The 13920-nt window shown below is 36.7% G+C and overlaps 1 protein-coding gene across 1 annotated transcript in view; it reads left to right on the top strand.

The window, feature by feature from the left end:
• LOC120525708 (atypical kinase COQ8A, mitochondrial-like) overlaps positions 1-13920 on the top strand; it is a 154264-nt gene that overhangs the window by 45030 nt on the left and 95314 nt on the right. The window contains exons 3-5 of the mRNA XM_039748244.1: positions 3504-3845; positions 8595-8661; positions 13364-13438. Coding sequence (XP_039604178.1) covers positions 3504-3845; positions 8595-8661; positions 13364-13438 — 484 coding nt within the window. The remainder of the gene's footprint in view (positions 1-3503; positions 3846-8594; positions 8662-13363; positions 13439-13920) is intronic.

Here is a 13920-nt window from a genome sequence, read left to right as displayed (position 1 = left end):
GACTGGCAAGATTGGGGGGAAAAAAAATAAACACACAAGTGCAAGAAGGTGTGCAAGTGAATATGAATAAAATGAATAATGTTGCCTCAGTGCCACAATGTTTTCCGAAATGTACTATACCGGTTATTAAATGAGTTATTCCAAATATCATATATACCTATGTCTCTGTTTTTTGTCCGTGGGACTTTGACATCATTGACTATAAGCTGCATACTAATTCTGTGTGAGCAGGAGCACTCAATAAAACTGAATAAAAAAAATCAAGTGACAGTGAGATAAGAAGGCAGATTCACTAGCATTTGTGTGTCAGTTTTTATCCCTCCAGATAGAGAATGTCCAGTTTCATTGTCCCAAAACACCACTCACATCTACAGTTATTCCCAGTTTCAGATAAAAAGTAGCCACGTCAGATCTGAGGTGTTGTATCGTAATTGTGAATGGGAGAAATAAAGTGGGAAAAAAAAAACGCTAACTTTTACAAGAGCTATAAATTTACACCGGCTGATCATTTACACTGATCTTTCATTCCGTGTGAATGTTCCTTCCACACTTCTTTCTCTGTGTCAGGCTTGAAACATTTTAATATTTTTGCTGTATTTCATTTTCAGAACTCCCAGGTTTAAGTAACCTTATACTCATTTGTAACCTCTAAAAAAACAGTTGTACTTCATCATATCTCCAAAACAAAGAAGTCAATTTTGTTTATTCCTAGTTCTTTTAACATTTTGATTTACTTCAAACTACTCCATAAGCAAACAGTGCTCTTTGCTGTAAAATTGGATCTGCCCAGCAAGAAAGGTTTGCCCGTTTTTGCTATTTCATTGTGGATGATAAACTTTTAGAAAACATTTTGAAAATTCTATACTGGACTTTAAATGAAAATCAAATTTTCACATACACTGAGCATCCACTGTATTAGGTAAATTAATTCAGCTGCCTGTTAACACAAATATCTGATCAGACAGTCACTTGGCAGCAACTCAATGCATTTAGTCATGTAGACATTGTCAAGATGACCTGCTGAAGTTCAAACTGAGAATCAGAATGAGGAAGAAAGGTGATTTTAAGTGGCTTTGAATGTGGCATGGGTGTTTGTGTGGGACAAGCTGGTCTGGGTATTTTAGAAACTGCTGAATTTCTGGGATTTTCATGCACATCCATCTCTAGGGTATAGAGAGTTGTCCATAAAGGGGAAAATATATCCAGTGAGCGTCAGTTAGCTGGGTAAAAATTACTTGTTGATTCCAGAGATCAGATGAGAATGGCCACACTGGTTTAAGCTGGTAGAAAGTGAACAGTAGCTCAGATAACCACTTATCACAACCTATATATATATATATAGAAGAGCATCTCTGAATGCACAACACGTTGAACCTTGAAGCAGATGGGCTACACTAGCAGGAGACCACTCCAGGTGCCACTGCTGTCCGCTAAGAACAAGAAGCTGAAGCTGCAATTCACATGGGCTCACCAAGATAGATAGACAGATACTTTATTGATCCTGAGGGAAATTTAAGTACCAGTAGCCAAGAATTATATCAAGTTAAATAGAAACATTTAAATGCATACTATACAAATAATGCAGTCACAAGCTGGTCCATACAGTAATGCCAGTGCAATGAGAATTATGTAAATAATACTAAACTACCAAAGTGACAGATACTTATGTAACAGTAATATTAAAGTAAAATATAATAAAGTGGCATGGCTTAGGCTGATAGGGTAACATTTTTAACATTATAATCCCTGAAGCCTATGAAAAAAGTCATAATGCTGAAGCCACCTCAAATTCCTTTGCATCTCTTCATCGGCAGCTTTGTTTTGTTGATGTATCGATCAGCACAAGCAACCTGCAATCATATATCGTTACTTGGAATACATATATTTCATGTGTGTTCTGTGTCTACTACTAAATGTGTAAATATAGGATTTACAGGAAATGGGAAATTTTTGATGGTTTACTAATAATTGGCAAAAAGCTGACGTAAAGTATATAATGTGTGAAGACTGAAGTCCAAATATCAAATAAATACTTTAAAAAAAAAAAAAAAAGGCATAACAAGACAAGTGTGGTTTTATTCAAGAATATAACCTAAGAAAAAGAAATTATACAATTTACATGTTATTGTAAATCAATAAAAACCAAAAGGGACATGTTCTGAAAAGGTTATACAGAAGTGACCAAGAAGTTAGATATGTGATGTACTGCATGTGCGTTGTAGCTAATATAGCTTATGAGCAGAGAAGTAGCATCAGGCCCAGATTAGACAATAGAAGATTGGAAAAATTTTGCCTGGTCTGATGTGTCTCGATTTCTGTTGCAGCATTCAGATGATAGGATCAGAATTTGGCATCAATAAAATGAAAGCATAGATCCATCCTGCCTTTTATTAACCGTTCAGGCTGCTGGTGGTGGTGGTGTAATGGTGTGGGGGGATATTTTCTTGGTACAGTTTGGACTGGTATTACCCATTGAGCACTGTATAAATGCCATATCCTACCCGAGTATTGTTGATGAACATGTCCATCCTTTTATGACTACAGTGAACCGATCTTCTGATGGCTACTTCCAACAGGATAACAGGCCATGTCACAAATCTCAAATCATCTCAAACTGGTTTCTTGAAGATAACAATGAGTTCACTGTACTCAAATGGCTGACACAGTGACTACCTATCAATCCAGTAGAGCAACTTTGGGATGTGCTGGAATGGGAGATTTGTATCATGGTGTGCAGCTGACAAATGTGCAGCAAATGCATGATTAGCAAGCTGTACCAAAAAAAAAAAAAAGAGGTTGCTGAGTTTATAGATGGATATTTTTGTTAGTATGGAATAATGCGATTTGCTGAGGCTCGTTAACAGTGGGAACCCAGTTATGCCTATACAGTGAGTGTGTGTATTATATACTGAATATATAGTATATACTGAACAAAGGATTGCACCCAACCATGGAAAAAGTGCTAGCCCAGTGCCTAGCACATAAACTCATACTGAACTGATTTAGAGTCCCTCATCCACCTTAACTGCACATCTTTGGGTAGTGGTTAGCAGTTATCTCTACTCCCTTACTGAATTGTAGTGCATTTTATTAGCCCACGTAATCCATTGTATGCTGCGTCACTGAAACAATGACAGATGAGCTTATTTTACATGAAGTTAGAATTCACAAAACGGGTGTATAATGGCTGTGTACTATGGGTGTTAGCTTATCATAAACATTGTAGGGGCCAAAAATGATATGATACAACATAGATAGTAACCCTTTAATAACAAACGCAGAAATAATAGTAATCCTCAAACTGGTGTAGCATAGAAAACAAACATTTGGTAAAATTAACTGATTAACCCTGAATTTTGCCTTCCTTGCTTATGCTTTCAGTTTAGAAATCTAGCACTCAGGCAGAATTGTCTTAAACATGTTTGGTGATTAGGAAAGACTAACTACATAGCTTTGTTATATTTTTTGTATGACTTTAATGTATTTGTTTTGACATTTTTCAGAAATTTGGAGAAATACCAACTGGTGAAGAACTAAGTTTTCAGTATGAAGTCTCAAATTCTATACAACAAGCATCAAGCAGTAAAGAATTCATTGAAGTTCACAAAGACACAGATGCCCAACAAGAGAGAGCTGAAAGTATGGAATCTCAAAAATGTTATCGGGATACTTCTAAAGAAAACAACAGATCATTTGGAAAATACAGTGATGCCAGTAGACAGTCTTTTGAGCAGAAACGGTCATTTCACCAGGACCATTCATCTGTTGGCGGACTCACAGCAGAGGATATTAATAAGGCCAGAGAAGCTAAGACTTCCAGTGACTCTAAGCCTCATAAACAGATGGTATGGCATTTTTTTTATATTCTATTCTAAATAATTTTGAACCCAGTATAAGAATATTGGCTGACAGTGTGAAACCAAGCATTAAATTCTGATTTGTAGTCATTGATGGGAAGATATAAGATCTACACAATAGCTTGATGTACCATAAACTGATACACACTGCGTTTCAGTGACTTTAATTTCTAGAAAATTATTTCATTTCATTAAAAATTGAAAGCTTTGTTTTTTTTTTCTCTTCTCGTCTTAAATAACTTTGTATCGTCTTTGCTAACACAGTGATCCAAGTTATGTCTAATTATTTAAACTGCTGTCTTTGATATGAATACATGCCGTTTACTTAATTTTGGGGTCTCTTCCTCAACTGGCCGAAGTACGGGGAAGCCTTGAGCATGGGAAAGGTACTAATAAATAAATATTATTGTTATTATTATTACCCAGTTTTTCCCTGGTATATTTATATAAAAGCTTAATTGTAAGAAGGCAAATATTCATGTGCTTTTTTTTTTTTTTTTTTATAAATATTGATCTTTTTCTCATTGCTGGGTTAAATGCTGTTGTCCCATCTGTCATCTATACTTACCTATGTTATAACTTTCTATTTCTTTGCTTTAGTGAGTTGATTGATTGGATTGGATCAAGAAACAGTGCAAGCAACTAACACCATTCTCAGTTGTTCTCTATTGACCATGTTCTTTATGGAATACCATTTGTGCCAAAGTGAAGTAAATAAAAATGGCAATAATGAAATTATTTTATTATTACAGGTTTTATTTCACAATGGCCATATTTTTAAAACTTTTTATTTCATAATGCGACTTTGCCAAATGGCACATTTCTGAATGGCTCCATTAATGCTAGTAGGGCTGCAATGATTAGTTGACGTAATCGACGACGTCGACTACAAAAAATTATCGACGCAGATTTTTTATTATCAACACGTCATAAACAGAACCTTCAATAGAGGCTCCAGTCACAAAGAACCACATTGATTTTTGTAACTGCAATGCACTACATGAAATTCTGTGGACAGTATTGTTTGTTATTGTTTGTCAAGACTACACACAGTCCTACCAACGAAGAACAACGTTTGAGGAGAAGAAGAATGTAGAGGAAAATAAACGTGGTTGCAGTGGCGAGTTGGATAGAGGAGGGGGAAGGAGATGGAAAAAAATTCAGACAGAAACTTTCTAAAATGAGGGAGCGCTTCACCAAAAAGAAAAAAAGTTGAATGCAGATTATGCAAAGCGGACCTTTCTTTTCACGGCAGCACCACCGCGATGCATGAGCATCTGAAACGCAAGCATCCTGGAGCTGTGATGCCGCCGTCTCTTGAGAATTTATGCTGGCGCTGTTAGTTAGTTAGGGTCAGATCAGGAGGGGAGGGAGAGTGTGAACGAAACTGAGAAAATAAAAGTGAAAAAAGCTAACTTTTACAAGTAACAAATTTACACTCGATCTGTTCGTTTTCAAATAATATCGCATTAATGTGATGATGTTTTCTGATTGGTACTATTCAGGTCATACAATGATTTTTTCAGAATGTCACATATATTTGTCTCTTTCTTTTTTTTTTTTTTCCCACCGGTGCTTCGCGCTGACACCAGAAGTCGTGAGCTTATTCAGTGCTAGCAGGAGCACGCAGGTGGCCGGTTACTTGTGCTATAACAAGCTTGACCTGGCGGTGATCAAAGCACAATGTACTGTGCAAGGCATGTACGGGGTCCACTGAGAAAAGAATAGCGTTCATGGCTCACCTTGCAGAGGAACATTCTTTCCTCTGCATGTCCTGGAGTTCTGTGCAGACAGGTTAAGATCGGGGGGAAAAAAAAACGTGGTCACTGATTACAACCACAAGAAGGTATACGAATGAATATGAATAATGTTGCATCTGTGCCACAATGTTTTCCGAAATGTACTATAAGGTCATAGAATGAATAATTCCAAATATCATATATACCTATGTCTCTGTTTTTTTTTTGTCAGTGTGGCTTTGACATCACGGGCCATAAGGCACATACTAATTCAGTGTAAGCAGGAACACTCAATAAAATTGAATTAAAAAAAATCAAGTGACAAGGAGATACGAATAAGGCAGATTCGCCAGCGTTTGTGTGTCATCTTTTATTCATCCAGATCAGAGAATTTCCAGTTTCTATTGTCTCAAAACACCACTCACATCTACAGTTATTCCCAGTTTCAGATAAAAAGTAACCGCTTCAGATCCCTCGGGTGCGGTAGTATGTATTGTGATTGTGACTGAGAGAATAAAAGTGGAAAAAAAGGTAACTTTTACAAGTACTTTACATTCACAGTGGCTGTTACAGATGCAAATCAAATATATGTGTTTATTGTGTAATATTAACAAAAAGAGCAACTCAAAACGGTAAATATATGAGGCAGTTAGGATCGAACCGGGGGACTCTTGATTATAAGTCAGCAACCACGGAAGCTATTCTATCGTCCTTGAACCTTTTCAAATGTTTTGGTATACACATCTTTATTTCCTTTATGTGCATTGGAACAACACAAAAAACCAGAGAAAAAAAGCCAAATCTTACATCATGTTATACAGAACTCCAAAAATGGGCCGGACAAAATTATTGGCACCTTTTCAAAATTGTGGGTAAATCGTTTTATTTCAAGCATATGATGCTCGTTTGAACTCACCTGTGGCAAGAAACAGGTGCTGGCAATATAGCAATCACACCTGAAGCCAGTTAAAATGGAGAAAAGTTGACTCAACCTTTCTGTTGTGTGTCTGAGTGTGCCACACTAAGCATGGAGAACAGAAAGAAGCGCAGAGAATTGTCTGAGGACTTGAGAACAAAACTTGTGGAAAATATCAACAATCACAAGGCTGCAAGTCCATCTCCAGAGATCTTCATGTTCCTTTGTCCACTGTGCAACATAATCAAGAAGTTCACAACACATGGCACTGTAGCTAATCTCCCTGGACGGAAGAGAAAAATTGATAAAAGACTGCAACGAAGGATAGTCCGAATGGTGGATAAACAGCCCCAATCAACTTCAAAACATATTCAAGCTGTTCTGCAGAATCGGGGTGCAACAGTATCAGCGCGAACTATCCATCGACATCTGAATGAAATGAAACGCTATGGCAGAAGAGCCAGGAGGACCCCACTGCTGACACAGAAACATAAAGCCAGACTGGAGTTTGCCAAAATGTACTTTTAGGAAGCCGAAATCCTTCTGTGCGAACATCTTGTAGACAAATGAGACCAAGGTAGAGCTTTTTGGTAAAGCTCAACATTCTACTGTTTATAGAAAATTGAATGAGCCCTATGAAGAAAAGAACACAGTACCTACAGTCAAACATGGTGGAGGTTCTAAGATGTTTTGGGGATGTTTTGCTGCCTCTGGCACTGGATGCCTGGACGGTGTGCAAGGCATCATGAAATCTGAAGACTACCAAAAGATATTGGGCGCAATGTAGGGCCCAGTGTCAGAAAGCTGGGTCTGCGTCAGAGGTCATGGGTGTTCCAGCAGGACAATGACCCCAAACATACCTCTAAAAGCACCCAGAAATGGTTGAAGACAAAGCGCTGGAGAGTTCTGAAGTGGCCAGCAATGAGTCCGGATCTAAATCCGATTGAACACTTATGGAGAGATCTCAAAATTGCTGTTGGGAGAAGGCGTCCTTCAAATCTGAGAGACCTTGAGCAGTTTGCAAAAGAAGAGTGGTCGGAAATTCCAGTTGAGAGGTTATCAAGCTTGTTGATGGTGATAGGAAGCACTTGATTTCAGTTATTTCTTCCAAAGGGCGTGCAACCAAATATTAAGTTGAGGGTGCCAATAATTTTGTCCTACCCGGTTTTTTAATTTTGTATGAAATATCAGATTTGATTTTTTTTTCTCTGTTTTTTTGTGTTGTTCCAATTCACATAAAGGAAATAAACGTGTATACCAAAACATTTGTAACTACAACAATTTTCTGGGAGAAATGGAGCATTTTCTTGGAAAATTCCAAGGGTGCCAATAATTTTGGCCATGACTGTAACACCTGGCTGCGGCAGATAAGAGGGTCATTTCCGGTGGGTGGGACTGGACCACGTGTCTGCCTGGGGGGATGCCAACCAGGATCCCGAGTTGTTTTGTTGTGTAGTGGGTGCAGCAATGCACTGTACCAGTGCATGCTCCCCAACTTGACTTGTAGGCCATGTAGAAATAATGAAATGTACAGTTTTATTGTATTTAAACTTTGTAAATAAAGAGACTTTGACGTTAAACTCCAAAGAGCCCTCAACTTGATTTTACCACATAATGGCATTTTTAAATTGTATAAACTAACCCATGCTATGATTACTTTTCAAAAACTGCCAAGTTTTTATGAAGAGTTGAGTGTAAGGCTTCTACACTGTCAAGTTTGGTAAAAAATAAACAACTTTGCAAAATTATCTTTATATTCTATAACACAGGGTACTATTTAGGTCCTGCAGTAATTAAAGCTGCCTTATCCAACCGCAGTATTAGATTCAAATATATTACCTGGTCATTGTCAGGATAGAATTCAAGTCTGCATTTACATACTTGCATGGCATATGGGAATATTATTGTGAATGGGCCCTGTAATGAACTATCACTTTGTCCATGGCTGTTTCCTGCCATGTGCCCAGTACTGTTAGGATAGGTTTTGCCTCAATATGACCCCAAATTGCTGTAAACGATACTTGGACTGTAGAGTATATACTTTGTATCATAACTAATTTATTTTCCCTCTTCTGTGTTCAGCTCAGTGAAAGAGCACGAGAAAGGAAGGTGCCAGTTACTAGAATTGGAAGACTGGCAAATTTTGGAGGTATGTTGCTGTTTTAGTATGCAGTCATAATTCATTAAATACTACGTTTCTGTTTTACATTCTTTTTTTTAGGTCTAGTCAAAAGTGTGGTGTCATTATTTGTGAAGTTACTTCATTGCATGTTTCTACTACTGTTTAAATTCTGTTAAATTCTGTCATACTGTAACCCTCCACCCCCATATATCTGCATTGCTTTACCCTAAAACCACATTTTGATATAAGTTTGTAAGTTTTTTGAGCCAGTGAATATGGAGCAAAACGGGCATTTTTTGCTCACTGTTAAGATCTGAGTGAGGAGTCTTGCAGCAGTGTTTTCTACCAGTTTCAGCCGAAATAAAAGATAAGCATTTGACAACAGAGAGTAACAACAGAGAGTTGGGGTATTCAGTGTGGGATATGATGAAAGCATGGACAAGTTTTTCATTGTCCTGTCCTATCTGAAAAGGTTAGGAATAAGTGAACATGGAGTATATAGATAGATAGAAACTTTATTCATCCTAAGTTGGAAGTATGAAATGTTCTTAACTTGATTTACGTGGGTTAAATAACAGATCGAGAAATCAAAAATTACACCCAAGATTCCTTGAATAAGACAATGATAGTATGATACATTGTCAACAAAAGTGAATGAAAAAGCTAATTCTTTTAACTAGCCTTTATTGCACGAGTTCTGTTTTGTTTCAGTATTATTTTAAAAATATTTTCTCCATCAGGCATTTCATTTAACCAAGTTGGGCTGCAAAATTTCTGCCGAACATAAACTTTATAAGACTGAAATAGTTCCAAGTGTCATCCTATACAGCAGTGGTCGGGGAACAGTGGTAAATTACCCCAATTGGGATAAAAGTGATATTTTTGGGGGTAATGAGGACTCATAGGTACATAAATAAATAAAAAGCTTGTTTCTTGTTGCGACTTACATTTTTCTTCCTGATCTGTTAACACACTAGAAAGTGGCATATCTAAATGAACGTATCTCGTAGAGTGAGCTCCCAGTCCGATTGCAACCAACATTTATAACTTCCCCGCGCGTCGAGCACAAAAGCGGTAACACTGTGCGGGTGAGGGGCACGCATCCGTTAAAAGGAGGCGGTGAACGGCCAAAGATTAATTCTACCAGATACCAAAGATTGATTCGCCACGGAGCAGCTGAACGAGATGCATCGAGTCCACCACTGCCAGCGACTACAATAATTGAAAGCGCCTATATCGCGCCACTACTGCTGCCGACAACACCAGGGAGAGACGACTCAAGCGCATACATCACGCCCCATTTGCATGTTGAGACCCTGCCACCATAGCCTCAAATAGATTCACTACAGTATTTTGCTGAAAAACTTCGACGATCAAGGTAAGACAATGTTGTATTATCCCTTTGGTGGCTGGTGATACGTATGTGGTATCATGATTGCGCCGACCGTTGGTGGCCGGTGATATGACATACTAACCACGTTTTCGTCAACCATTTTTACTCCATAGCACACCTCGATCCTTATGCATATTGCCTTTTTTTTTTTTTGGAAATTCAATTAAGACTACAGTATTAGAAAAATAATTTATTTACGTTGTAATCTGTTTTTTTGCATCGATCTACATTGAATTTTGAAAACGACTGATAAGACTGTATTTGGTAGGTGGGAGTAAAAGTTTTTTCTCACTTTATTGCGAACAATATTTTTTAACTATATGAAGTTTCGAAAAAAAAATTTTGTGTGTTTTTTATGCAGTCCCTATTACCGCATAAAAACAGGTTTGAGTGTATTTCGAACACCAAAGTTGGAAATACGATGCAGTGTGATACATATGGTCAATGTGCAAGCATTTTTTCATAAAGATCCTTAATTTTGATGTCATTGTTTCAAAAATGAAACAACACCATTTCGCCAAGTGAATGCTGTCCTATTTTTTTTTTATTATTTATCCTTTTATTTTTATATTATATTTGAAAACGGATTCAATAAATAATTTGAATTTAAAAACGATTTTTTTCCTTTCAAATTATGGGGGTAACGGTGACTTAAACAAATTTTGGGGTAATGGTTAAAAAAGTTCCCCGACCCCTGCTATGCTGTGTTGTCAGAGTCTTAAGAGTTTGCTATTCTTTGATAAGTTTGGAGTTCTAAAACTTTTTTATCTGACTTCAGCACTTGAGTATCATGTTTTTTAAAAAGCAGAACTGCAACTTCAGCTATGACATCTGTCATTTTTTTAGTGGCTAACACGTTAATAAAAACACACCAACTGCAAATTTAATTTGGTTTAAAGTTAATTCATGAAGTAATCAATGCTGCTTATCCTCTGTCTGGCACACTATTACTTTTGGCCAGAAAATTATTCAGCGGATGTGTGTCAAGAAACACTATTGGTGCTCCTTCATACCTTCTGCAGTATACCTTTTATGATGCCTCAGTGTGACTACTCTTTGTTTATAAACCAAATCAGAAGATTTATTAATTTATTTACCTTTTTTCATAATTTTATTGTATGTGTTTTGGGGGGAGAGATGGTTGTTCTTTGTTATAACGTTTTTGCATCTGCCGAGGTTTTGTAGAAGCTATATTTCTTCTTGGAAAGGAGCTGCTCATACCTATTGAATACCTATTGAATCTGTTTGAGTAGCAGAACATTAACAAGTGTTTCAGTAGACAAGGGCTGCACCACTGTACATAATTATTCAGTAATACATTTGTTACTTGTTAAAGGATACAATTCAACCTGAAAAATACATACAAATACATTATACTGGTATCTACCAGAAGCTTTAGAATTTTTAATTAAATTGTAATTTGGACTATTGGCTGTACCTCCCACACCTAGAAGGTATGCAGATTGGACATGAACACATAACAAGATCCTTGTTTACTAAGGGTACTGTTTGAAATTCCAAGTTTGTTTTTTTTTTAAACTTAGGATTAGTGTGGAAAATGTGCTCATTACAGTAAGACCAAGTTTATGACAGATAGTTTTGTATTGAACTTGTCAGTGTCCTTCACATTGCAACATGTTCATTTCTTGGATACTGGGAATTAAATGAGAAACACACAATATTTCTATTTATACTTTTGTGTGCATTGCATTTAGAACCAGTATTCCTATGTGGGCCAAAAAAAGAGCACTTTGAAAAACACCTTGTGTGATTGGTGTTAAGCTGGACCTGGTTGTTTGTGAGTAAGATATGCTTATTTTCCATATTAAATCCTCAACCAATCAATTCAGAGTGGTTTCTAAGTTGTGCTGTGCCCTGAAATCAGACGAAAAGATTCCATTTGATAAGAACTATAAAGGCCTGTTCACATATCCATGAGTCCACATGATGTAATTTCATTAGCAGTCATGTTGCACGGGCATGTTTGTTTGTGACCCGTTGACTCCAAATTTAGAGAGAGATTTTCCCAGATTTGTATCCTGAACATAACTGTGTAAATAAATTTGAATTTATTAATTATTTGGGTGGCTAATTAAAAAATCCTTAATTGCCAAAATTTCTTAAAATAAATATGTAGCATTTTTTCCGACGATCTTGTTAAGCTGAATAAATACAGATAAAACTGGCATGCATATCCTGTTATAGATATAAGGATCAGTGCATTTCATATATCAGTACAGCCAAGGAAGCCAAAGAGATGGTGTTGCTAGAGCTGCAGGAATTGTGTGGTCTAGAGGCAACTGGACAGGATTATGTGGTATCGCCTGCCAAAAGTCCTTGAAAGGACCAGCTAAGTAGTAGTTTGACGTGAATGTTGAATGAGATTATAGATGAGCATACATCAACATCAGTGTGCTTTGTTCCAGTAGCTGCTGCCATATAGCTGGAAACATACCTGAGGGAGAACACATTTCCCATTCAGACAAACCACTTTAGTACTTGTCAGTACTGGTTCTTTACTTTGTCTCGTATGTCAAGGAAATATGTTTCAGCCCCATGCAGTAATGTAGAGAGTGAGAGATTATTTAGTGCACATTTTTAATAAAGCAGAAACAAGCTTACAGCTGAACATGCAGAGATGCTTCTGTTTATCAGAAAGAATCTGCCATTTACTTTCTCAAAAGAGTCATGCACCTTTCCAGTGGTAGGTGTTCCCTAGTGACGTTTGACCTATATACCTTTATGCCAGTGAGCTAGCTATCTTAAAAAATGGGATACCAGTAAGAGAAATGTTCATGTTATGTTTAGCCAGATTACTGTGAACACCATTACATCCCATGTTAAAAGATTTGAAACAATGTTGGTTTGTTTTACATACGTTAATTGTATGTGATTTTTTTTTTCTGTGAAATTTGAGCCATTTAAAAAAATGGCATTGTAATCTGATCTATGTAATGTACCCTACTTTGACTTATTTGTTCAATTTTGAATCATTTTATTCCAAATTAAGTCTTTGTTGAATGATAACAGTGAAGTTGACAATTGAAGAACATAAACAAATGCTATCTTCCAGCCTCAATTCAGTGGTATCAGTAAATACTAACAAACTATCTGTAGTCATACTTGGTCTGTAAAAATGGTATTGATGCAGCCCTACTCCAAATGTTCAATATTTACCTTGCACTAAACCTGTTTATACAGTAGTTGCCATAACACTGCTTAATTGTATCTAGAGTGGGACTGATGTTACTAAAAAAATTCTGGTTACTATTAATGTCAGTATATTAATTTTAAAGTAAATATTAGTGAGTTTATGTGTTTATCTATTCATTTAAGGTCTGGCTGTAGGTCTTGGGATCGGTGCTCTTGCAGAAGTGGCTAAGAAGAGTTTGCGGTCTGAAGATCAGAATGGTAATTTTTATGCTGTTTGTTATGTGGATACGTTTCAGGGTTTAAGGTATTTGGATTGCTGAAACTTTGTGTTGGTATATATTAAAGTACTGTGAATCATTTTATTAAATAAAACTAATAAAATTTATGCTAGCTATATAATAAACAGTTCAATGTTTTATTATATTTACAATGCATTTAAAGCACGACTTTTTTTGTGTACACTAAGTGACCTCATTTCAAACTCAAAGTAATCTGTGAACAGCAACATTGTTGGTACAGTGTACCTTTTCCCTTAGTTGTTTAGGCCCTTGTAGATTGTTCCACATAAGTATCTGCACTTGACATATACAGAACATGCAGTTAACAATATACAAATCTAATGATCATGAGAATAAGCACACAGTTATGATCTCTAAACTTAGAGGTACTATTGTAGAACCAAAGTGGAGCCATCTTTCTTGCCAAGTACAACTGCCATTTCACCTAGGACTTGGGTAACT

The sequence above is a fragment of the Polypterus senegalus genome, chromosome 3, assembly GCF_016835505.1.
Source record: "Polypterus senegalus isolate Bchr_013 chromosome 3, ASM1683550v1, whole genome shotgun sequence".
Classification (NCBI taxonomy): domain Eukaryota; kingdom Metazoa; phylum Chordata; class Cladistia; order Polypteriformes; family Polypteridae; genus Polypterus; species Polypterus senegalus.
Note: the sequence above shows the minus strand (reverse complement) of the source record. Positions and strands in the feature narration are given on the sequence as shown.